This window comes from Aulonocara stuartgranti (assembly GCF_965226115.1).
Source record: "Aulonocara stuartgranti genome assembly, chromosome: 22".
In the NCBI taxonomy this organism is placed as follows: Eukaryota; Metazoa; Chordata; class Actinopteri; order Cichliformes; family Cichlidae; genus Aulonocara; species Aulonocara stuartgranti.
Genome location: NC_138957.1, coordinates 19,469,078 through 19,496,440, shown reverse-complemented (window position 1 = coordinate 19,496,440; position 27,363 = coordinate 19,469,078). Strand labels below are relative to the sequence as shown.

Here is a 27,363-nt window from a genome sequence, read left to right as displayed (position 1 = left end):
CCTGATATTATTGACAGTTTAGTATGATGTAATGATGTAGCACTGTTATAAAGTCATATGCCTGATGGGCTATTTTTGTGTTTTGTGCATAGCAGCAACATCTAAAACTGTTTTTTTTTCTGAAACACTGAAGAAATAAATACCATTTTGGTGACCCTGGTTAAAAAGTTTTGAGGAGAAAAGGATCCGCTTGGGAGTGTCCGACTATCAACCCGTCACATGCTGCTCCAGTGTTTTTGTCTTAGCGTCCCACCCGGCGCCCCGCTATTGGTCAAAACGAAAGATACTCTTGTTTCATTGGATGAAAAGGCTGCCTGCCATCGACGTTGCCGAGCAAAACAGGAACTGTCCGCGGAAGAAGTGATGTGTTGGCATTTCGGAGAAATTTAGATCAAAGTCCAATAAATAAAATTGGTGAAATCGGTCGTCCTGCGGGTTCACGTAAAGCAGCCGTGCATATCGTAAACTTCTTCTCGTCGACGCGTTCACAGTGTAAGTATCGCCGTCAGTGCAATGAATCAACATTGCTTCTTGCACGTCTCTACTTACTGCGGTGTTTTTGGAGTCTTTGCACACACATTAAAGGGCTTTCAGAAACATTAAATGGGTGTTCTGTTAATAGTCAAGACTTACTGGTGATTTTGACGTTGTTGAGAAATCGAAGGACAAGCATTGTTCCGCAAGCATATCATAAATCTGCCTTTTTACATTTGACCTTACTTTTGTTTACGTTGTTGATGTCAGTGAGGGGAGAATAAACTGACGAAACAAAGCTGACCTATCAGTTCCAGCAAACATAAAAACATTCAGACTAAATAATCATGGTTTTGCTTTGTCTGAATGGATACTGGTGGTAAAGACTTTCAACGATTTCTTTCCAAACACATACAGCTTAGAAAATAGCTGCTGATCTGTGAAAATATTTAACTTTGAAGTGCTGAATTTTATCAACATTTATTTATTTGTTTTTGTGAGGCACTGGGGCCCTATTTAGCATGACCCTTTGCTAACACTACTTGTGCATTCACGTGCATTTATAATTGTCACATTTTCCAGATTGGGAAGTTGTTCTTCTGACTTTGCTTCGTTCATGTGCTTGGGAGTCAGACTGTGGCACCAGCATGAATGGTACAAAGAAAAGATGTTATTTTGAAGTTTACCGAGAATACATAATTTTTCAGACTAATCTGGGTCACCTGGAGCAACTAGAGCTTAATATGCAATGCTATACTCAGGTATGCCTTGCTAGTATGAGGTTTGTCTTTTGCCTTCAGAGTTGCCTAAATCATCTGAAGCATAGATTCAACAAGTTGCTGAAAACATTCCTCAGAGGTTTTGTCATCTTCCTGTTCCACCACATTGCAAAGGCACTTTTTGGAATTGAGATAATTGGAGCACAGTGAAGTCATTATCATATTTAAGGAACCAGTTTGTGATGATGTGAGCTTTGTGACATGGTGTGTTATTCTGCTGGAAGCAGCCATCAGAAGACTGGTGCACTGTAGTCATAAAGGAACGGACAGCAGCAACAACTTAGGAAAGTTTGTGGTGTTTAATTGAGGCTCAGTTGGTATTAAGGCACCCAAAGTGTGCTAAGAAAATATCCTCCACATCATTTCACCACCACTATCAAAGCCTGAGCAAATTGTAGCCTCACTTTCTTAGTTGACACCTAGGGGCACCTGGTGTGGTCCTCTGCGGACGATCTGATATCCTCGTGTTGGCGTTGTTGCAATGTTGAACCTGGAACAACATTTATTATGATGATGTGGGAACAACACCAACACGAGGATATCAGATCATCTGTCTTCTGCTGCTGTTGCCCTTCTGGAGACGCTCTTCTGCATCTATTGCTTGCAATAAGTAGCTATTTGAATTACGTTGCCTTCCTATCAGCTCACTGGAGTCTAGCCATTCTCCTGTCACCAGAGAGCTGGATATTTCCTTTTTCAGACCTTTATCTGTAAACCCTAAAGAAATCCTTTTTCTTCACATTTGCTGTACGTTTGCACTTGGAAACAATTTCTCCAGATTGACATCACCATATAATTACTCAATGAATCCTACAGCACATTGACATTAATGATTTTCTGGCTCTTTCACAAATTCCTTCACCTGCTAAAGCTGATGGTTGTGAATCGTCTTAAATGCTAAATTTACAGACAGGCTGGTATACTTATTTAAACATTATGAGGGCAATGTGAGCAAGATAAAGACAAATCTTTTGTACAGATACTTAATACAACCGTTTGTTTCTTTTGGTTCAGTTCATATGTACTCATTTGTAAGCATTTTCTTGAATGACACTCGTCTAACCTGTGCACGGCAAGTAAAACCTTGACTTGTAGTTTTTACTCTACTGGGGTTGAAGACTGTGTCTTTCAGGGAAATGGCTGTTGTAAAATGCTTTAGTTTTAAAAAATAAAGCAATTTTTTAAAATCCAGATTTACTTCAGGTTTCTAGTAAAGTGAGATTACAGTTAACACTGTTAATGACAGGAATGTATTATTTGCCTTGTCATCTATGACTATACGGTGAAAAAATGGACAGGGATGTATTATAGTATCAATTCCAACAATGCACCTGTCACTAGCAGCAGCATGCTGCTTTGCTATGTTCCACTGATGCAGATGCAAAATATACTCAAATGTATCTGTTCAAACGTTAGTGACTCCAATTTAGGTATATTATTGTGATGCTAATGAATAATACTGCATAGCAGCAGCTCTGAGAGCCTCCAACTGTTAACATTTTATTTTCATTTGGACAGGTTCCTCTCCTCCTTTTGTCTTTCTCTGACTTGCTTTTATTTGCTGACTCTGGTTTCCAGCTGCTGGAGAACAATAGCTGTGCATACATCCTTGTTCTATGCTGCCACTAAGAGTGTTTGAAATGTAGCTGAAAACAGTGTTTTTAATGTAAGGTAAAATTCTGGTTACCCAAGGCAGCTGCAGTCTCCCCTGAGAAGGTATCAGTCAGCACAGGCAGCCAGCCACGCTCCTTGAACATGCTAATTCAGTCTCTCTCCTCTATTCCCCAGCTGCAGCTCTAGATTCTCCACCACTCTTGTTCCTCTTGGATACACATAGATACTTTTTCCTATTCACCTAACTCTTCCTCTTATGTGCACACCTGCATACAAATGTTTCTTTTTACCACACTTGAACATTTTCTTTCTTTCTTTCTCTCTCTCTCTTTTTTTTTTTTTTTTTTTTTTTTTTTTAAATTATAATAATTTATTGTTAGAGTAGCAGGATTTAGTAGCTGGTATTATGTGTCTAATGTGGGTAATTGTAAATCTTTTCACCTCAAATCTTTTGCCCAGAGAACAGGACGGACATTTCTGTATCATCAGCAACCACACGTACGCGTCCCTAGATTCACTCTTACTTTTCCCACTACTTTAAACAAAGGGCTACAATATTGATTGATGCAGTGTGTTGTGAGAGAGTCTGTCTGGAATTTAGAGCAGGAGAAACAAGCGTTTTGGATTGATGCAACAAACAGGCAGTCCTAAGTTTTGTAAAGAAAAGCATTACGTGGGCTTAGATGCTTCATATTCATTTCTCTTATTTAGATTATCTTTTGGCCATAAGGCATTTTTAAAAAATCAACAGTTATAGTAGATCAAAGACATTATAATGGTATTTTTATATAGGATAAAACCCCAGTAACACATCTAATGGCATCTGTAATATTCCAACTTTATATAGCCAATTAAATTAATTAAATTTGATTGTAGTGTAGTTCTTGTCACTTGAATGTATACCATTTAAAGTTATATGCCAGTGGTGTACTTTTAGTAATTGACACACATTTGTATTCATTTGATTATTTATTTATTTATTTATTTATTTATTTATTTATTAGTTATTTGTGTTAAACATCATAAAATCTTTCAAGTATTGTTTTTATTATAGGTACACAGAAAAACAACCTCGCCATCTCCAAATACCATAACCAGTGAATGGTTATGGTTAAAATACTCGATATACTTAAACTAGCTTCTATAATCAACTAAATTGGGTTTAAAATTAATTAATCAAAATCAAGACTCAGTTTTTTTCAGGCCTAAACATTATGGGACAAGCAAACATAATTATAAAGAGAATCCTTTGTGTGGTACCCATGAGGGTCACCTGTCTTGAGAAGCTTTGCGAGGCAAGCCTTTACCCTAGCCACCATTAGTTTCTGCTTCTTTGTGGGTCTTTCTGCCTTTTAGTTTTGTCTTTATTAAGTACCTTAATCTGCTTCACAGACTAAGCCGACAAAATTCAAGTCAGGTAACTTACTCTGCCGTTTAAAGCTCTGACTTCAAACGCATCACAAAAGAAACATTCTCCAGCTGGACTGTAAAATGCTATCCCACCAGGTTTGGAGCATTGCGAAAGGCAAGAAATCTCATATGATCGACTTTGAGTGTTTTCCTTTGCATGTCTGGCCTGTGGATCTCAGATATCATCACTTCTGCCAACGTTTCCTCATCCACAGCCATTTTTCTTTCTGTTTTCACGTTTATCTGAACTTTCTTCCTCCTGAGTTGCACCAGTGGTCTTGAGTTCATTTACATTCATGAATGAGTCCCTTGATTGCAGATGCTGACAATGATACACTTACCTCTATGAGAGTGCTCTTGACTTGGTTAGATGTTGTGAAGTGGTTCTTTTTCCACCAAAGAAAGGAATCTCATATCATCACATCATCATGTCTGGCCCTTTAGTGTTGCTTTGTTGTTGTGTTGATTTGCCTTGTCCTAAAGTTTCTAGTTCCGCTGACACATCTGGTTTTCTGATCAATATTTTTGGACGTCATATTGAGACCTACAGCTACAGAATGCCAATTCAACACTTTCATTTGTCATGAAATAACATAACACACCTGACCATGAAACTGCTTATTGATTAGATTTTTTTCATTTCACTGCGAAATAAAAGGACTGTTAAAATTGCTGATTATACCTAAATGGTTAATGAGGATTTTTCTTCATTAAACTTCTTGATTGGCAGCTATTCTTCACTCACATCTTGTTTGCTTTATTTTAGTCCATTGAGGTGATGTACAGAACCAAAAGAGTCGCACGATAGTTCAGGAATTCTCTAGTGATGGGAGTGATATTTAGCCTTTTGTTCACCACGCCACTTCCTGTATGGACGCCTCTTTAAACAGGTGAAACGGAAAATGACTTGCTTATTATGACTTGATATGTTTATAGGGATGTCTTTTACTGTGTAATCTGCAAGTGCAATTTACTGACTACAACAGCCAATTGTCTAATCATTATCTGGCATGTTATTGTTACCAGTGCCCCTTGTTCTATTATATTTAAACTTGAAGAAGGTTCATTTATTGAAACACAAGCCAAATAGAAGAGAGAACCATATCAAATCAAACCCTGCAGCACGTTTGTTTTCTTATTCATAAGTCTTCTTCCTTTGACCACGTCTTTGTTACTCCTGCTGTGCAGTGCTTTTATGTTCATATTTATTCTATACCCCAAGTGTAGTCACTCACTTGTACAATTACATCCTAAAGATATTATTTATATTATTCATAGCTCTCTGTCTTTATATCTTACCTCTGAGCTGTCAATGTAATCAAAGAGAACTCATGGTGTGAAGGAAAATGGTGCTAGGCTAAATGAGATGGGTAGGAAGTGCACATACCGAGAGCGTAACACACATGGTAGGTGGTGAGAATTAATTTAATTACGTGTAGCAGATGTATGTGAAAGATAAACCATCTGCCTGATCAAAATTGACTACTTTGTGCGCTATATGTGATTGTGTATTAACTTGAATCCTTCCTGCAGATTTCATAAATTATCCCGAGCTACAGAAGGAGTGGAGCTGCAGTATAGTTGCAAACAATCGTGAGTAATGTGGAGACTTAACTGTGAAATTGTCTCAATGTTTTTTATTCTCATTTTCTGTCAGGTTGAGGACGGAGGATGGGGAAGAAAGATGCCAGTGCAACCAAATTACCGGTTGATCAATACAGAAAGCAGATTGGTGAGTCATCTGTACTGCTGCTCGGCAACAGCAAATCAATCAAATGTAATTAAATGAAATAACGCACAAGGTGTATTTGGAAAAAATAAAAAATAAAAACTGGTCCATAAAAAGCTTTATGTTCGAAGTTCGTCTCATCTCTTATTTTAAGGTAGTGTTCTCAGGCAGTCATTTTTTGTTTTTTCAACATTCATCTGATTGCGTGCTGTGAAATGGTCCCCTAGTGAGATAGTCAAAGCAGACTTGTATAATAACAAAGAAATTTTAGAGGAACCAATCTTAAACAGCTTAAAGCCCATAAGTTTTAGGCATGAACCCACTGGCATCAACACAACCTGCAACTTTTTCTGCTTCCTGAAAATTAAAATCTAGCCCCTTTGAGAAATGCATTCCACTGATCACTGAAAACTATCCATAGTTGTACAAGAAGAGGAACTTGAGTGGTTTTTGAATTTTGTGGACCTGTTCTGAAAACCTTTTAGTTATTGCTAGTTGACCTGACATGTTTGAACTGTGTGGAAATCATACACAGTGCAAAACATAGATCTAGCATCTAGGTCTAAAAAGAGAAGCAAATGCAACAGTGCTTTATACATGCGCTACTTCTAATGGGGGCCAAAAAGACTTCTAATCCAATAGAAATCTATTGGAAAACTGCTCTCAGAACTGATCTCATAAACATTTTACAGGTGATTTTATGCAGTTGTGATTGACAAGAGTGCTTTGTAGCCCAATCCACCCCTTGGTCATCACATTTGTTTTTAAAATGCCAAGACTATAGCAGCTAAAAAACTTCATAATAAGACTTCATTAACCGATGGGTGATGTTATGATCGCTGTATCTATCTTCATACTGTCTATGGTGAAAACTCATCCAACAAACTGTTTTTCTCCATTGTCATAAATTCTCTATAGCAGCGTATATAACATATGGCTGATAGTTTCAGCAAAATTCTACCAATAAATTAACTAATAATTAAAACAAGGCTACTGGTAATTATTTTGTGATGCTTTTTTGGTAGTTTGTATTTATCTACTTGTGGTCGAATTCCATTTGACACATAATCCTCACTGATTGGTTGATTGTGCCAGTGTAGGAATGCACACGTAATTAATGCCGCATTATAAAAAATCAAGCTGACATTCCACATTTAAGAAATCACATATAATAATAATAATAATAATAATATGTTACTGGGAAGTATTTGGTGGCCGTTCTCACATTTGTCAGTGTAGGATTATGCATCATCTCTTTGCATAGCGTTGGAAGTGTTTCTGGTTTGCACTAGAGTAAAAAGAAAATTCATCCAAATTCACAGCCATTATGCAAACTGTGCAAATAATTCTACTTGGTCATGAAAAAGCAGCGTCTCAGGTGACAGTGAATACGTTGCTTAAAGACCATCTTGTCAGAAGCTGTTTTGTCAGGTTTATTGGCTTTCTAATCATGTAGTATTTACTTCCCCCTTCATTCCCCTTTCTTCACAAAGGGCCAACTAAGGCAATATGATTGGAATCAATCAAAGGCTCAGCCAACTTTAGCGTGCCAGCTGTGGTTTCTTAAAGATCAGTGCACCTATCATATCTTTTTGTTTTTGTTTTTCTCGTGTAGAGCAAAGCCAAAAGGTCGCCAGTGGCAAAGCTGGATAATTGTGGGCAGCTGACAGACTTGGATACAAAGGGAAGCTCTGTTGGCTTTGCAGGCTTAAAGGTTTTACTTTAAATCCCGGGACTCCCATTTTGTTAACATGAAATGTGACACAGTAGTCTTATAAGACACAAAAGTCATGGAAATGAACTTTTCATGAAAGATCTGGTTTTGGCCTTGATTAATTGACAACTAATGACTGATGATTTGTCCTTTTACAAGGTAGTAGAGTGATGGCACAGTGCAGTTACTAAACTAACATGATGTCTGAGATTTATTTGGATCTCCATGACTGTGGGAATCTAAAAATCTGATGCTACAGTACATTCAAGGAAAGAATATTTAACTTGGTGACTTGAATCCCAGTCCAAGAGATGTGGCAACAACATCTGGCTACACAAATGTGCATGTCCTTTTCTTGCGTTCTTTTGCTTAGTTAGTAGTTAAATATGATTACTTCAATAGATACACATTGATACTACCAGGTTGGACCCCCTTTTGTCTTCAGATTTTGGCATAATTGTATTACACAATTACTGCGGATCTGTTACACAGTTGCTGTAGAGCTGCACATCCAAGATGGTATTCTGGGTTTCCCCCCCAAACTCAAAGATGCTCTGTTGGCTTGAGATCTGGTGACTATGGAGGCTGTTTGAGTACCATTTTGTTATGTTCTGAGCTTTGTCACATTGAGTGTTATACTGCTGGATGTAGCCACCAGAAGATGGGGGCACTGTGGTCACAAAGGGATAAATGTGGTAACCAACAGTAGGCAGGCTGTGGTGTTTAAATTCTGCCAAATTGGTGCTAAAGTAACCAGAATGAGCCAGAAGTATTCCCACACCATTAAACCACCACCCTCAGCCTAGACCAGTGGTGTCAAACTCAAATACACAGTGGGCCAAAATTCAAATTTGGAACAAAGTCGCGGTATGGCTTTGCGGGCCAAATGTATTTAGGCTGGCCAGAGTTTGACACCTATGGCCTGGACCATTACTAGAAGCCAGGATAAATCTCTTTTATGTTGTTTATACCAAATTTTGATCCTACCAAAGTGGCAGCAGACTCATCAGACCAGGCAATGTTTTTACAGTTTTTGTTGTTGTCCAATGTTTGTGAGCCTGTGTGAATAATACCCTCACTTTCCTGTTCTAAGCTGGGAGGATGCTGGATCCCATGCCAGCTGTCTTAAGGCGAGACACAGGTTACACCCTGGACAGATCGTCAGTCTGTCGCAAGGCTAACGCATAGACATAGACAACCATTCGCACTCACATTCATACCCGCATTCACACTTATGGGCAATTTCGAGTTTCCAGTGGACCTATCCCCACTAACTGCATGTCTTTGGACTGTGGGAGGAAGTCAGAGTACATGGAGATGCTATATATTTATTTAAAAAGCTGTAAACTACGGTGACGTTACTGTGACAGTAATGGCATTGTTCTAAACACCTTCATTCCAGCTTTAAGTACATGTTATTTCTTTTGCCTGTGGTGATTCACATCCTCACATTTTTTCCAGGTTTTGTATTTTCTGGTGTTAATTTTGTGTTAACAGGACTCGTGGTGCTCTCATGAGTTTTAAAGCAAAATGTTTGGTCGGTTCATATTTCCATTTCTAAAGTTATGTCACGTTTATCCTTCTTTCTTTTTGTTATTATTGTTAAAGAAAAAAAGATGGCACTGTGTTTTTTATTTTATTTTATTTTCCTCAGGCATGTGAAAGCTTTTTACACCACCAGCTTATAAAGGAGAGGGATTGCTGTTGTATATGTTTTCATACTGGGACAGAAGAATAGAATTATTTAGCCTGAAGATATCCCTTAACTGTCTGCCATTATGCAAAACCTGATAGGTTCAACAAATGAGAGACAGACATAACATAACAAGCTCATCTCCCGCCATCACATCCTCTCCCACGAGTCCATTTTTTCTTTTCCTTTCCCCCATTTAGTGTTTTCTTTCTGAGCACATCTTATCACTTCAGAAATGTGTAACACACTTTGGTCCCATCTCTCCCGCCGCCTTCCTCCAACCCCTCAATTTCTACCATTTTCCTTCTGTTTGAAAAGGACGGCCATCAGGCAATTTCACTGAACCACTGTTTAACAGCAAAGGTGAAAAACAGAGCGTGGGGGGAAAAGATGGAGAAAAATGAAGTCTTCAAATGGAGCATGGGGCTTGTTCTCCTCAGAGCTGGAATGGGCCACACATGGTAATTTGAAATCGTAATAGGTAGCTTATTCATGGCACATCGGCGGTAGTCCAGGCTGGTTGTTGAGCTGTACCATCATCTCTGCTGGAGTGCTTTTGTCATGGCAGATGGCCATCAAATAGCTACTGTTGACACTCTCTTTTTTTTAAATAACATTATTAAACCTGTTGTAATTGAATGCCCTTAGGATAGATAAAGCTGTAGCATTCTTACATGTAAGTACAAGTGTTCAGTCACAATGATCCTTAATGCTTGTTGAAAACTAGGGAAAATTGTCCACATAGATAAAGACACCCACAATTTTAAATACAAAATGTCAAGCTGGAAGCCAATAGCTTTACAAGTTACCATTTTACATGCAAATAAAAGATAACACCCATGATATACTGCTTCTTACAGGTGAAATACTTCACTCCTATCTGTAGATAAGACAGCGCAGTAGATCGACAAGGTGTACCAGTTATCTCTCGGCGTTATATCATGGATAATCTCCTTTTTATTATTTATTATTTCGCTTCCTTTCTCTTCCAGTAAGCGAAAAAGGGCTCAGTATACCCCAAGAGTCTGGCATCAGTTCTCAGGTTCTACCACTCATCCTGGCAGATGTCAGCGATCCGCACCATGTGGTCACTGACTATATGGCTGCAATGCCAGATAGACGCGGAAGCAAAGCATGAAAACTGTCAAACACGCTGTCGGTGTGTTTCCCGAATTGTCCCAGGGCACTCAGAAACCACTAGACAGGGCTGTCTGTCCAAATTACTCTGCCTGTGTTGGATGCAGTATGTGGGACGGTTAGTCCCCATAAACACAAACAGTCACCCACAGAAATCTTCAGGCATTTTAGTTTATTTATTTTTCCTCTGAACATACACATGTCCCTGTTTGTGGTCATTTTGGCTTAGCGATAGCTGTGTGCTGTAGGCAGTAAATGGTTTTACATATATTGGCTTTAAAGCAACCTGGTGTTATATCATCTATCAGTTTAATAATGAATTGGTGGTTACTTCAGAGCTGCCCTTGTTTTGGGTCATATAGCTACATCCATTAAATTCATGCTCACATTCACACCAGTGGCCAGTTTCAGGATTGAAAGTTGGACTGTGAGATGAAGCTGGGATATGCTGAGACCTGAACACCCACACAACACAGGGAGAACATGCAAAATCCTCAGCAAAACACCCAGCCAGTGCATTCAAACCCAGGACCTTCTTATTGTGAAGCAGCAACATTAACCACTGTACCACTGTGCTCAGTTTCCTGTTCTCAGCTGACAAGAGTGACTATTGCAGTCTGCTGCTATAGCCCATCTGCTTCAAGGTTTGGCATGTTGTCCGGTCAGAGATTCTCTTCTGCAAATCATTGTTTTAGTGAGTGGTAATTTAAATTAATATTGCCCTCCTATCAGCTTAAAGCACTCTTTCCATTCTCCTCTCACCTCTGGCATCTACAGGGCATTTTTACCCAGAGAGCTGCTGCTTAGTGCATATTTTCTCTTTTTTTGGACCATTCTTTGTAATCCTTAGGGATGGTTGACTAGGAAAACCCCAGTAGATCAGCAGTTTCTGAAACACTCTGACCCGCCCATCTGGCACTAATGACCATGCCAAAGTCACTTACATCAGCTTTCTTCCCCATTCTGATGCTCAGTTTGAACTTCAGCAGGTTGTTTTGACCATGTCTACATGTCTAAACTTGTTGCCATGCTACTGACTGATGAGTAATTCGTGTTAACAAGCAGGTGAACAGGTGTACCTAGTCGTGCTTGCAATTAAACTGAATATTGCTGCAAGTTTTTCAGTAGTCATCCTCATGCCTGTCTACTAAATGAGTACAGTGGTACTGTAAGTCCATATGTGTGCTCTGAACCATGTTCTTATACTTTAAGTCTATTTTTTCCTTTGCGTTGGCTTTTTTGCTGTGTTCTGTCTGACACAGGCAGAAGTTTGGAGCTGCTGCCACTTTGCTAATGTGCTTCTCGCTCATGGTTTATATGAAGACATGGCATTAGATGAACTGTGGGGTATACTGGGTTCATAATGGAGCTCGTTGCAATGGTATAGTTACTTGATTTTTAATACTTTCTGACACTGGAATAAATTTACCAAGATGTGACTGAGAATAGTATATAATTAGTTTTTGTTTTTTGTTTTTATATATAGGAGGATGCATGACTCGAATAAAAGAAGCCGAACTATACTAGTTCATGATAGGCTTTCATTTCTCAGTTCCTCAAAAGTAGGAAATAATTTATTCACAAAATGATCCCCATGTTTCTCATTCTATTCCATTTTTAAATAACAAAGAAGGAGGAAAGGGGAAGTTTAACAGAGCTGTACTTAGTTAATTATATGAAAGGCTTAAGGTGGTCTCACCAGTTGTGAACAATTCACTCTTGAACTTGCAACCAGAAATCTAAAAGTAGACATGGTTGTCTAAGGGTTTGTTGCATATAAAAAGGGATGAATTGAATCTACTCACTAGAGGCTTGACGTAAATGAACATCCTGCCGTTGCACACCTGTTACAAATGTGGCTGTGCAGTTTCGATTTGGTTACTACCTTCATTGTGATAGTGGGGAAAAATGATCTCCTTGCAAAAGAGAAAGTGTCAGCAATCAAATTGCTATTCTAAGCAAAGAGGGGTATTGTTAGCATCACATCATGACTGGAGTAAAGGTTTCAAATGGCTCTCAAATGCTTTGCGAAAACTCAGTCAGCCCTATTCCGAACATTACCAGGGAGACTGAAAGAAAAACCATATGATCATGAGGTTCAGGGCATCGAGCTTTGTTAGAAACAGCTGCATTTTCTAAATAAAGAACATGTTATTTCAGTCTGTAGCAGGAAGACGATCTCATCAGAGGATGGGTAGTGTCTCCAAACCGCTTCACAGAAAGGAGGAAATGAGAGCAAACACTTGGCATGGCTTAAGACATCAAAATGTTTGTGTGGACAACTGAAGAATTTAACGATGACTTAGACTTTAAGATTCACAGCAGTAACAGAAAGGTGTGAGACGATAATCAGCCTAGAGAATGTCAGTGCAGCGTGTCAACACAGTGTAATGGCAGATAGCTTGAACTAAACACCTGCACCAAAACAAGTAGCAACCCACTGTTCAGAGGCACGTAACATCCTTTGAGCTACATCCTTGCGATGATGCTCGAAGACCAAGGAGTGCTGAATATCGCAGTAAACTATTTGGGGCATTGTCTCCATTTTTGATAACATGTCTCATCTTTATGCAGACTTGTGGAGTCCAGCTTGAGCGCTGTCATTAATGCAAACGGCGATTACTGAATAAGATATTCATGAAATTAATTTTTTTTTTATCACAACTAAAAATTTCACCAAAATTGTTAAGCTTATTTTGCCAGCTGTAATACAGGTTGTTCGAATTGGATCTGTATTTGTTTTCTAAAATAGAAGCATTTAGGAGGCTCAGGCTGTTGGATTCCATTGTATGCATTAGAAACTTAAAATAAATGGTAAAGTTTCTTATCATCACTCACCACTCTTCTATCTTCATTTTAATGGCCAATTTGTATGACACAAATCACATACCTCCCCTCTCTTTCCCTTGAGTGCACAATCACATGTGACTAATTTTAGCTAATACCCCCTACCTCTCTCATTATGCTAAACAGAATAATGGCTCAAGATAAAAACTAATTTCACAGCCGTCTTCATCAGACTCCATTTATAGGTAACCTGATGACAAACAAGCAAGAAGAATCTGAACTTTGCTTTAAGCGGTGGGGGGAGAAGGCCACTTTCACTTTTCCTCTCTGTCTCTTCGGCGATGACTTCAGTGAAAGGCACGATCAGGGAAGCCATCCCAGCAGGTGCCCTAGGCCGTTTTACAGGGGTTAATGTTCCTCTGAGACGTGTCATTGTTGTTGCTGTACAGGAGAACAGTGATGGCTTTTCAGGGTGGCAGGCTGAGGCAGGGAGGGATGGGAGGATTGCTTGTAGCTCAATGCAGGTAGATAATTGGTGACAGAAAATGTCTCAGTGGAAACGGTGATGACAAATAGGAGTACTCATAAGCCTAGTGCAATATCATCAGGCACGCGCATGTAGATTGTGCAGGCTCCAAACCCACGCAAATAAACCACAAGAGAAAGCTGCTGTGTAGCTACAGGAGGTACACCAGTGTAACACAGCAGCATTAGAATACCATATACACACACTGAGGTAATTCTCTAGCATATACACTACTCTACACATTACCTTGCTTGGTGTAAGTATTCTGATTTGGCCTCAGTTAAGTACTAATTGTTACCAGATGGTTATGTCTTCAACCAATATATACATCTAGCATTGAAATTTAAACCCCGTCCTTGCTCACATCACGCCATTTACAGTGTGAAAATCTTTGCAACGGTTATGTGAATAGTGAGCAACCTGAGGTGCCCTCCAATCAAATTTTCCCCTCTCCACTTTCTGACAAGTGGAGGAGACATTCAGTGCCCCCCGTAATGAATTCCCACTAGCTCGCTGTTTGCTCCTGGCAACACGCTCCCCATTTCTATTAGCCCTCCACAGAGTCAGTGGGAGGTGAACGAAGGGTTCAGGACCAGGAGGAATGGGGGGGGGGGGGGATAAAAGAGAGCGCGGAGAGATGGGAAGTGAATATCAGATCTTGGAAAAAAGATGCAGGGGGAGCAAGATTATTGAAAAGCAGGTGAAATGCTTAACATAAGGCTAATGGTCATTTCCTCTGTGACTGGGCCGTAAGAGTGACACCTTATTGAGTGGAAATCAGCTCTACACACGCACACACCTACACCTGTTTTCCCACTAGCTTATTTCAGCTTTTCCCTCTCAAACCCTCTCCAAAATACATCTTCCAGTCTCTCTTCCTATTCGCCATTGTAAACAAGGATTAATTGGAAGAGGAAAAACCACCAGGTCTGTCTGTACTATGTAACATCCCTGTTTTTCTAATGAAGTACAATCAAGTTTAAATCATGAAAACTTCATAGTTAACTTCAAGCACCACACTCATCTTACCTTTAATCAAATCTAGATTTAACCATAAGTTTGAAGAAAGAATAGTTTAAAAAAAAAAATAGGAAATTGCACAACTTGAACACACACACACACACACACACACACACACACACACACTGTTCAGCAAGCTGTTGCCTTTCCACCCTATTGTTAGCAAAGTTCCTTTTCCTGCTGTGTGTTGTTTCTAATTAGACCAAGACAACCAGCTGTCTCTCACACACACACACACACACACACACACACACACACACACACACTTTTTGCCGGGTGGCCAGTTTGCCCACAGGACTCACCCTTGAGAATTTAGCCTACGGGAAGTCAAGTAAGCACAGGTGAACCGTGTGTTTTGTAGACTGCGTGAGGCGTGTATATGTTTATTTGAGAAATTTCAGTAGTGCACAATTTATTTCTCACTTTCTCACCACCCATTTTTGAGCACATGAATATATAGAGAGAAACTCACATTTAACTGTTATATTTCCATTCAGCAACCTCCCTATTCTGTAGAATAAAGACCAGAGTACAACCAGCATTTATGAATTATATAAAAACCATTTGTTCCCAGAGTGCTACACTTCTACACAAAAACTTTCTGGTCTCTTTGGTTGTTTGGCAACAGTAAATGAAACCTGTCACTCAATATCAGTCAATCTTGGTCATTTATTTGTGTACTTCATTTAATTTCTTTTTATCTATTTCATGTGTTTTAGGTAAGCAAGACTACAAAAAGACAAAGTCGGTTTTGAAAGCAACACGGCTGAAAGCTGAAGCGAAGAAGAATTCCTCTGGATTCAGGGTGAGACTTGGTTTCTGTTTAGGACTACTGAAGCCTTTATCTATATACTGAGCTTCAGTTCATCCTTTGTCATTTTTTTTTTTTTTTTTTTTTTTAAATAAATAGGACAGGGGGAATGAATGAGAGAAAGAGGGGGAGAGAAAGAAAGAAAACCAAAGGGGAGAAGAGACGGTGAGAAGGGGGGGGAAGAGAGAGAAAAAAAAAAAAGAACTCCTGGGTCACCTGTATGGAGAAAAAAAAACAAACAAACAAAAAAAACAAACAGAGGAGACAGCAAACAACAAAGAGCAACATAATAATAGAGAAAACAAAGCACCATCACAATAAACTAGCTAGTCATAGATATCAATATTTACTAAATAATAAACGATATTGTGCAGCACGCAAGATAGACAGCGCACAGTGTGCTTTGAGGCAGCAGCCAAGAAAGCTTTAGTCTGCGTCTGTGAATACCCATGTGTGCATACCTGTGTGGATCAGCATGCTTGCATTCCAAAGGTTTCTCCATGTAATGATCTGCTAGGGAGTGTGGGGGGGCCACAGCCCCGTCCTCCAGGGTGTGAAGCGGGTATGGAGGAGATCAAAACTCCAGACATCCAGAGGCCCCCAGAACACAAGAGACCATGGAAGACCAACAGAGGGGCAGCCGCGCCACTGTTCCAGTAAGAGCTGAGGAGAGTCCCAGATGAGGGCTCGCCCAGCAGCCGCGGAGCAGAAGTCAGGGGGAGTTGCAGTGACGCGCCCGTGAGCTCCGCCGGCCCCCAGCTGTGCCTGAGTGACCGAGCCCCAGGCCGAGAGGCCGGGGGCACCCCACCTCCAAAGGGGCCCGAGCGAGCCCCAGGCCCCAGGCCCCGACAAGCGGCCGCCAAGGAGTGAGCCGGTGTGTACCCGGACGCCCACCCCCAGACACAAAGAACCACCAACACACCGACACCTGAGGGAGTCCGCCACCGGCAGGGGAAGTGGTGGTGGGTGGAGATAGGCCTCCAAACCTTGGAGGGCCTGAGGTGTCCCCAGAGAGGTAGCGTCTGATACCCAACCTGACATATAGACACAGACATACAGGCACACACAGACACAAACATCCATTCCCACCCTCATGCTCTCATATGCACTCACTCCACACTCAACCAACGTGGAGACAGACATAAAGAGACGCTGTACACACAATCACACTCCCCAAGCGTACTCTACAAACCGGGTCTAGGTACCCTTGCCCCTGGAGGGGGGAATTGCACCCAGACCCAGGTGGTGTTACCCTTTTCCCTGCGGTGGGGAGAGGCAGACCACCCCGACTCCGCAGCAGCAGGGAGGCCCCACACCCCAGACCGCAGTCGGACGGCCAACTCCTCCTACTAGCCCTCCCGCTCCAGCAGGCCGCAGAGAATGGGGGTGGGAGAAGACTCCAAACCTCCCTCCACCCGCTCATTGTAGTGTTGATGCATATGTGTTCTAAGGTGCAATTAAAACCCAGGAGGGCATGGAGCTACCTGCCAGAGAGCAGCAGGTAAGCGCATAGTCCCTCCTGCTAGCCCTCAATGACTAAGTGTATTTAAAATTGAGAGGTGGGCAACGACGTCAGGGGTGAGGTGTACACCCTGATGGTAATTTGGACTCCGTGATTGTGCCCACCCCCAAGATCCTATATGTATGTGTAATGAGAGTGTGAATAATGTGAATGTCTAAGTTGTGGGATAAAATTGAGGCAGAGGCAGCCAGAAGGGGACAGGGGGGGTAGCCTCCTCTGCACCCTGGTGACATACCCCCACTCCAAGGCCCTGCATGTGTGGGTGGTTGTGGAGGAGCGGGAAGAGGGAGGCAGCTGGAGATGGGGAGGGAAGGAAGGGAGGGGCAGGTAACCCCTCCCTGGGGCCAGCTCCCCCGCTGACCCCAGTAGGCACTCCCATCCTTCGCGACCCGCCAGGGAAGGGGGGCCCAGGCCCATCAGACCGGGGCCCAGTGCAGTAGCGCCCTCCGGCTCCACAGAGCCCTGGACAGTCCACCCAACCCCACCACAGAGAAAACTGCACCCACCCCACCATCCACACATCTTCCAGACTACATAAGACGGTAAACGCCCAGGCTGAGATCTTCCTCCACCTCTCCTGTATCTCCCCCTCCTGCAGAGAGTTCCTGAAGAGAAGAAAGCTCCTGCAAGATGTGACCATCCCCCCCACCAGTTGAAGAGCCCCCCAGGCGGCTCGACGCACTGGCGGCACCCTGCTCCAGGGCCGGGCCCCCATGCACCCACCCGCCCACAACCCCGGCAACACACCAACCAGGACCCAAGCCCCCGAGGCCCGGCCCGGGCCCCAGCCCAGAGACGGAGCGCCCGTCCCATGCTCCTTTTTGTATTAAGTTTTTATATTTATATTATTTATTCCAGACTCTTCACACTGTCTTATTGAAAGAAGTTACTCTAGGTCTTCAGGGAATATAATAATCCATAGTAGATCTTCACATAATTATGTGCTGTTCTATTCTTTTAAGATCCCTGCTGCTTTGCTAAAGAAGGTATGCTAGTGTCCTTCATAGATTGTGTGTAAAATAGTGCTTTTCTTTAACAAAAAGAGGAGATATAAAACACAAAGGTGGTCTTATCCTTTCAATGGCAAAGGAGGGGCAACAGGAAGGTGGGTGAAAAGAGGAAAATACAGTATGCAGATGAAAGAAGATGAAATGGATAGAGCAGGTAATGCTAAAGTAAAAGGAGGTCAAGAGATTTGGAGCCAATGACGGGCAAGGCTGAGACGTGTAGAGAGGAGGGAACATGGATCTATTGGCCAAAGGATGCTGAAGATGGAACAAGAAGAAAAGAGGAAGACCAAAAAGAACATTTTGGGATATGAGTGGCCCTGCAGAGGGTTGGTGTGACAGAAGAGGATGCTAGCATCAGGGCGAGATGGAGGCAGATGATCTGCTGTGGCGCCTCCTAAAGGGAGCAGCCAAGAGAAGAAGACGATTGAAATCACAGATTCCATGAGAGGAACTTTTATAACTTTATTTTTTTAGTGAAACTCAATTGAAAGACGTCATTACAGTAACATTCAGTATTAGTCCTTGAACACTTATTGTCCTTTGTTACACTGACAAGTTCTGCTTACAGGACATTAAAAGCCAAAATGTTTCACTTCCTGATTAAGCCTCAGTTGCTACGAAGTGGGCAGAGATGAACAAATCACAATGAGGATTAAACACTGGGTGAAATGGTCAGGTTTTAAAATATGCATCTCTTAGACATGCAGGGCCTCATTAAACACGTCTTTAATCCAATTAGATTAGTCCATATCTTGAAATATTGATATTGGTCATGAATAATTCATGTTTTTCATGCCCAAGATGAGTGGAATTTTCAGAGGTTGGATTAAAAATACCTCTGGGACGAGGATATTAAACTGTCTTAGACCTCTTGGCCCCGAGTTCGATTGAAATTCAGCCCAAATGTAATGGATATTTGGTCACGCTTGCTTTCCCATCAAGTCCTTTTAGCGTGATATGAAGTTGAAGAAGTGATTTTTACACAGCTCTCTGATGACAGTAGAAAGCCTCCCTCCCTCTCTCTGAACCTTTGGTTGACAGCAAAGATTTGGCTGGAATTTTTAGGGCTGGTTTGGATGTTGGGGCATGTTGTCTGCTTCTCTTCTCTTCTCTTCTCTTCTCTTCTCTTCTCCATATTCCTGGTTGAGATGCTGCTCTCAGATGCAGCTGGCACCTCAGAAGGGCCAACAGACATGCGGGCACAGAGAATCTGACAGCTGCCAGGGCAGGCTGTCTCGGGGCTGTCCTGGTAACGGGGCAGTCTGGATGAGTTGGCAGAGAGAAAGGATGGAGACACTGTGGTGGAGAAAGTGAGAGAAGGAGAACTTCTGTTCCCACCATAGTGCTGAGTTGTCTGGGTTGCTTTAAAAAAAAAAAAAGAAAGAAAGAAAGAAAGAAAGAAAGGAAAAACAACCCAAAAACCAGCCACCTGCTGTATCCATGCAGGTCCTTATACACAGGTTGAGTCACAGTGTGTTTACGGAAGTAACAACTTGTTGCCAGAACACAAGTCTTTGCCTCTTCCAAAGAGTGAATGGTATGTGGTAATGACAGCAGAGAGGGAGAAACTGGCAGGAAGTGCAGTCTGCAGCCTCTCCTCAGGTTGCCTAGAGAAGAAGCAGCGCCTTCAAAGTAGCTCCAGCACATTATCTTGCAGCAGAGGAAACGAGCCTGCTGCCTTGTCTAATTGGCACACTAGCCTTCTGTTCAGTTCTGCACTGTTTTCCCTCAGTCTTATTTAGCCGCTGAGCCTAGGAAGTTGTGGTAGAGTGGGTGGGGTGGGGTTTCTTATGGAATTGGCAGAGGATGGAGACGACAGATAATGATGGGTATCTTCCATCTGTCATTTGTGAATGTGTGCTGTGTGGCGAGCGAGATCCTATAGATCCACAAGTATTAGTTTTTTGGACATTTTTGCCTCTTTGTGACAGGAGCAGGTGGGTCAGGACGCAGGTGAGGATTTGAACCATGGATACAGCTTCATATCTTGAGTTGTTTTAGTGTTTTTGAAATTACATCCTATTTTTCTATACAGTATTTGGCATTTCTTATGTTTGTACAACTATAACTCACGTCAAGAAGCTCCAACTTTTGTTTTAACGGGGCAGATTCGAGTAACTGAAGCAGTAATTGGTGAAATGCCCGAATCAGTGCTGTTAGAGAAAAGCTCAAGGTTGTGTTGGGAGCTTTGTGGCCTTTTGTTCTATTTAATGGTGCTGCTGTTTATTTCTAACATGACAGTGGCACATTCGAGCTTTTAAACTTTAAACTTGTTTCCATTTCAGCATGGGGATGTAACAGCAGAGATGTTGTAATCAATTTACTCTTTGGCCAAATTAAAGTGAAATTTATTCATAGTTACCATATCTGCCTTTTTTTTTTTTTTTTAAAGCAAATAAGCACCAAGTATAAAACGTCATTATTTTCCTGCATCGCTGAATTGAATGCATGTGATGTAGTCTGCTGCAACGTCACTGCACGGCTTCGTTCAGTCATGTTAGCAACTTGTGGCTCACCATTTTACATAAATAAAACATATTCCCTCTGCTGAACATCTGCATCACACTCAGAGCACATTGTCAGAAAAAGGATGGGTGAAAGTGTGACGCTTGCAGCCCTTTTTTAAACCACAGCTCTGAACTACATCCAGAGCAGCTTATGTGTGCAACACCATGAGTTACCATGGCAATCTGGAAGAGAGAGCTACCTTTGTGACCTTTAAAACTGGCTTTAGGCTCAGCATCCTTCACTAACCTTAACTCTGTAGCTTTCCACCCCTCTGGACCCTTGGGCGCTGTGGTAAGCATTTTTTGGTTTTTTTTTTGTTTGTTTTGTTTTGTTTTTACTCTAATAGATGACGTGATTAAATTCAGCAAAATTATCAATAGATTTGCAGCTTTGCAACAGAGTGAATGTGGTCTGAAGGCAGGAGAATCTATTCTGGTGGTGATGGAGAATCGATTGCTCAACAAAGGAAACTAATATATCTACAAAAATTAACTAGAAATTTCAATGTAATTGGTCAGAAAACGTAACACTTTAATGGTTGATTGTTTGTTGCTGTGGCTGGTATGGATGAGACCTGCTTACTAACTGTGCTCCAAATGCACCGACGGTTGTGTGGCTCTCACAAGCTGCCACCCACATACAGCCCCAGACACACCGACTCTAACCTGCTTAGCACATGGGAACATACAAACAGACGTACACACACGTGTGCGTGCACAAACAAACCCAGGAGGAGAATAAAAGTCGGACCAGATGAGGGGATGTCTGCTGAGCTATGGCTTGTCGCCAGGGTGATGGGGACTTGGCTCCCAGCATGCCGAGTGTGCTGCAGCTGCCGCCAGTGCTGAGAGAACCACACGATGAAGATGATGATGTGTTTGGGCCCCATCCAGAGGTCTCCATCAAAATGTGGGCAGAGAGGCTGTGTGTGTGTGTGTGTGTGTGTGTGTGTGTGTGTGTGTGTGTGTGTGTGTGGAAGCACATAAATGTATTTGTGAGACAAGGCAAGAGTCAACGCAGTGGGCTACTCTTCTCGAAAACAATGATCTCAATCAAATGCAGGTGCTTTCTCCAATTCGAGTGTTTTCACTGAAACCCCTCCAGCTTGTTTTTATAGACAAGTCACTGTAACCAGCTGTTCTCTTTATCTCTGAGACCTGATGCAAAGAAGGGGGAGAAACCTGAATTGTAATTGTTTTTTGTGTGTCTCCAGCAATTCAATAAAATGTTTACCTATGTCAGAAACACAATGTTTTCTTTGTGATATTCTCGACAGAATTACAAACGCTTCTCTTTGTTGTGCTTCTTTTTCTTTTCTTTTTTTTTTTTCTCAAAGCTGCCACAGAACACACGAAAAAGCAGAAAACAATCAAGCCTCGGTGATTTGATAACAGTTCTCTTTTCTCCGAGGCCTAAGCAAAATAGAAAAGTAAATCAAGCGGTGGAAGCCTGGCGGTTAATATATGAAACTAAAGTGCATGAAATTTAAAAGTTTTCCAATTAAGCTAGGACTTTAAGCTGTTTGGAGGCTGCTGGGATTCAGATAAATGTGGGCTGAGGCTAATGAAGACCAATGCTGCTGATGACTAGGCACTACAACATGTACACAGATAGCTGTGGATGCTGTGACGCCTTTTAATTGTCACCCCCATCGCCTTCGTCAGAGAGGAATTATTATTAGCCCCCCACCACCCCTCATTTGTGCCGAGCTTTATCTCTCACTTGTTTTCTATTTCATTCTCACTCCCTTTTTTTATTATTTATTTATTTTTCTATCATTTTCTCTCTGCAGTTTGGCTCATTGACTGATTGTTTTTGTAGTCTGCCATGTGTGTATGTGCAGTATAAGGGAATCGTTGAACTGATGTTTTATCAGATTGTCCTATAGTTTTGTTGTTTCAATTTTTTAAAAGTGTCTTTTAGCTAAGCTTATCTTATTTTCTTTTTTAGTGCTTTATGCCCGTCTTTAACCTTGCATCAGCCTCTTTCATGAACAGGTGGATTTTGTTAAATTTAGTTTTTCCCTGAAGTCTTTTTATAAATCTATAAATGGAAAACTGAATTTATTAACATTTGCAAAGATTTGAGATTTTTTTTTGTAACACTTGCCACGTCACCTTTTGTTGTTTTGGCCCAGTTTGCAATTTAAAACTCATTTCCACACTCAAATATTTCTTTTTGAATAACCTCCAATCAGACTGTACTCTGTGCTCTTTTAAAGCTCTCCAAGCTCTCCAGTGTTGATTAGAAAGTTTGCTGCTAATGAGTTCTCTTGATAAAGAATAACTGGCATTGTTCAATACTCTGAGTGCCCCTAATGAAACTCCAGCTGATGAAGATGTAATCGTGTGAGCACCACATAATGAACAAGCGCTCCTAATTCCCATTTTCAAGTTGAATACCACTCCTTTGGAAAGCCTCAATTTGTTTGACAATTAACCAATAGAAAATCTAAAAAAATAAAAAAATAGGCCATTTTGTAGAAGAAAGTTTAACTTTTCAGTAAAAATGGAGAGACGAAAAAAGTGAAAGTGGAGCCTGACTGCAAATAGATTTTTATTTTATTTTTTTAAATGCTGCAGCCACTTGGTACCCGGCTTCTGAAATGTGATGCTGCAATGTGTGTGTTTTTTGTTTGTTTGTTTTTTTCATAGATGTTGCTTCAATTTTACCTACCAGCACCTAATTATTACATATTGTGCCTGGTACTCTTTGCACCTCCATGTGAGAGAGAGAGAGAGAGCTTTACGCATTCAGTCATCCACACATTCACACACAGGTGATGGCAAGCTACATTGTAGCCACAGCTGCCCTGGGGCGCACTGACAGAGGCGAGGCTGCCGGACACTGGCGCCACCGGGCCCTCTGACCACCACCAGTAGGCAACGGGTGAAATGTCTTGCCCAAGGACACAACGACCGAGACTGTCGGAGCCGGGGCTCGAACCGGCAACCTTCTGATTACAAAACGAACTGCCAACTCTTGAACCACGGTCGCCCCAGTAGGGCGATAAGTAATTTAGTTTGAGTTTGTTTAACAGAAAAAAATGTTGTACTTATGAGTATATATCCCATTGGTATGTTATTGGGTCTTTCATCAATTGATGCAGTCTCATAAACTTACAGTTAATCCATTGAAAATTCATAGGAGTGAGTGGCACAGTGTTGCCCAGTTATCTTGAATACAGTGGCTGAGATGGATGGACACCGCAGTTCTGCCTAATCGTGTTTTATGTATGTGGCTAGAAACTGGCCACAAGCATAGTACACTTTATATGGTACTTTAAAATCACATATAAGCTTTTTTTTTTTTTTTTTTTTTTTTTAAACTGTATATGACCATTCAACTCTTTCTCATTATCTCTTTCTCCTCCTCCATCAGTCCTTTCTCTCCTCCCTCATTTCTAACTCCTCTCCTGAATTGAAGTCAGGTCTTTAACCCATGCAAAAGTGAATAAACATGCGTATTTAGTCCTGATATTGACAGTGACAGTTACTGTCAGCAGATTAGACATGAGACCCTCCCGTCACAGGACAGCTGACGAGCTGTCAACGACGACAACAACTGATTTCAAGCTAATAGTTTGATTAGTTGAGGTAAACGGTGGCCTGACAGTCTGCGCTCACTACAGATGAACGGCAGCCAGAGTTTGTCCTAAAAAAATTTGTTTTTTTTCCATATTGTCCAGCCCTAATCATCAGTCCCCTAAACCAAATTTTGTTTTAAGTTGTGATCATATATAAAATAGTTACTTATTATTTTCGAGTTATTATGTATTCTTAAGTTTTTCTAGCTCGATTGCTTAAATACTGGAGTAAAATGTACATTGTAATAAAAATACATAGTGGATTGGATTTTTTTTTTTTTTTTTTTATAAAGTAAGTAGTGTTTCACATTAGTGGTATTACCTAATTATGAGAAGTGATTTCTATTGGTACAGTTCTTTTACGATTTCAAATGTTTTTATAGAAATATTTTGTTAGCATATTTTCTGCAGGGCTAGCGTGTACGCGTCGTGTATATAACAACACAAAATTCAAATTAAAAAATAAAAGAAGAAGCTGTTTGACACTGTCAATGTGAAGCTGTGGAGGATTTTCAACTGCTTCCAGTTTACGTTTCTGGTTTAAATATGAAAACAGATACAAATTCATATATTATTATGACATCCACAGATGATGATGATAATAGCTTTGTTTGCTCCTCTGTAGTAATTTTTTTCCCTCCCAGTTTAATATCTGAAACTAAAATGTAATTGCTGTAGTTAGATTTGCCCTTTTATGCACATCAGTAGAACTGTGAGCGAGAGTTTAAATATTTGTGGTTTTCAAAACAAGCAAAGAAAACAACAAATCTTTATTCACATGCGGTGAATTCAGATGAAAAGAAAGGCATTAGAGACTTGGCAAATACAGACGTAACACAAATAAATAAGCACAACAATTATGAAACACTGCATTGACATTCAAACAAAGCAGACATTCATGAGTGTAAAGACAGACTCGGGATTTGGGCAGAAAAATAAAAAAATGCTCACAAGAACATTTTGAATATATTTTTAAACCTTTGCTTTCTCCTCAGGATGCGTTCCTGGTCATCGCGGCAATCCTGTTCTTCGTGCTCTGCGTGTACGCCTTCTTCTACCTTAACCTGAGCACCGAGATTAACCTGGACGTGGACGTGGATTAATAGGAGGTGGACAGTGGACCAAATACTTGGCTTCTCTGTTTTATGCACATGGGCGAATTGGTTAACGCAAACTGCCGTTTAGTTTCGCAGTTTTTTGGGGCTTTTGTTCGGGTTTTTTCCCCACATTTCGTTGGTGACGTGCAGACTGTGAACACACTATGAAAAGACACATTACTGCATATCACACAGTCAAGTTTCAGGGTTTTTTTTAAGACAAAGGTTTTGGAATTGATCAAACAGAAATATTTTGATATTTCTTTCTGCAATGAATTTTTTCAATCTAATGACTCTCCAATGTAAAACCTTCTTTCTTTTTTTTTTTTTTAATGTGAATTTAAGCCAACTAGAGTAAAGCATTTAAACGACGGTGACCCCCTGCTTGACATCTACCTTCTGTAAAGAAAGTTAGCATCCTTTTACACAACTGATCCGAGCCACAGTGGAGACTAAGCTTCGTTAGTCATATTCAGCAGAGTCACGTCCCACTGTTTTCACCGCTAATAGAAAAATGTAAATCTCCCGCCGAAGCTCTCGTCACATCGAGACAAACACTCGCCTCACATTCCAGTGCACAAACCTCTCCTCCTGGATATCTGGAGATCACAAAGTGTGAGATTAGAATCCACAAAGCCCTTGTCCTGATTGAACATGTGTGCAGAATACAGAATAACACGTTGCCCGACTTACGTTGTGGAGGCAGACATCCTCAGGGTAAGCACACAAATATGATTGGGTTCATCAGATTGAATGTAAATTGTGGAGATAATTGATGGCTGACGTGACACAAGCCTGCGTCTTTTTTCCTTATAAAAAACAACAACACTATTTTCATTCCATCTTGTGTGCATTGTATTCTGTAAAATGTGATATGTCTGTATAGAAAGGGATATGAAGGACTGTCAGTGCTTCTTTTTTCTACTGCTTCCCTCTGTGCCTGAGGCCTGCACGCTGCAATCATTTCAGTTCAAGTGCTTCCACTGTTTGAGAGATCATTTGTTAGCAGAAGCACAGAGTCAGTAGCTTTTTATTATCTTCATATAAATTTAATGGAATTCTTTTGGTTTAAAATTGTATTTTTCAGATTTTTTTGCGCAGAAAGGGCAATACTGTCATCTATAAGGTTTTTATAGAAAATGAAGTTTTGCATAGTGCATACAAGACCAATACCAAATACATATCAGTGCTTTAAGTTTATTCCAGCATGTTTGTATTTCAGAAACGCTCTGGGGAGGGACGAGTCATGTCTGCTGCTGATATGATTCCTGAAATGTGAGATAGATTTTGAGCTTTCAGTTTTTGCCTTTTCTCCCCTTTTCTCCCATGACCTTCTGACCTCTAGTAAAAGACCACATGTCAAAGAAACCATTATGATGAGCATGCACCCGCGCCCTCACTCGGAGGCTTTTATCTCGCCTTGATATGTCCGAGCTCCCTCCCCCAACACCATGAGCCTCCCACATGTGTAACAATAGATAGCCGGGTCTAATAGACCTTCATACATGACACCTGTTATCTGAAAGGTCACCATTACCAACTACAAGAGCCTTGACATCAGCACAATAGAAAGGATCTCGCTGCCCAACCCGTGTATTCAGACCTGTGTTTGGAAAGATCTTTTTTCATAACAGTACGGTGGTTTGTTCTGTTGTCGAGTACATCTGTTAAATAAACATCTTAAAGTGTGCTTTTTTTAAATGAATCAATCGTGTGATTCTTTGTGACATGAATTATCTTTCTGCTTTTGTTGGAGTTTTTCGTATGTAATTTTAGGGTGTAATATATGTTTATCGACGATATCCGTGATATATTAACCACAATCTTTAAAAAACAAATGATATCATGTGGAAATACAAGAGATATTACCATAGCATGAATGATCACTATCCTTTGTTATCTTATTGTATGTATTTGTACATTTACGGTTACAGACTATTTGATAA

General features: G+C 40.9%; 1 protein-coding gene across 1 annotated transcript; it reads left to right on the top strand.

Moving 5' to 3' along the window:
* triqk (triple QxxK/R motif containing) lies at positions 1–27,107 on the top strand. Its single transcript, XM_082520571.1, has 4 exons — positions 1–492; positions 5,935–6,009; positions 15,603–15,688; positions 25,316–27,107. Exons 2-4 carry the CDS (start codon positions 5,949–5,951, stop codon positions 25,421–25,423), a joined length of 255 nt encoding a protein of 84 aa, XP_082376697.1. The 5' UTR covers positions 1–492; positions 5,935–5,948; the 3' UTR covers positions 25,424–27,107.
* Positions 27,108–27,363: the final 256 nt, after the last annotated feature.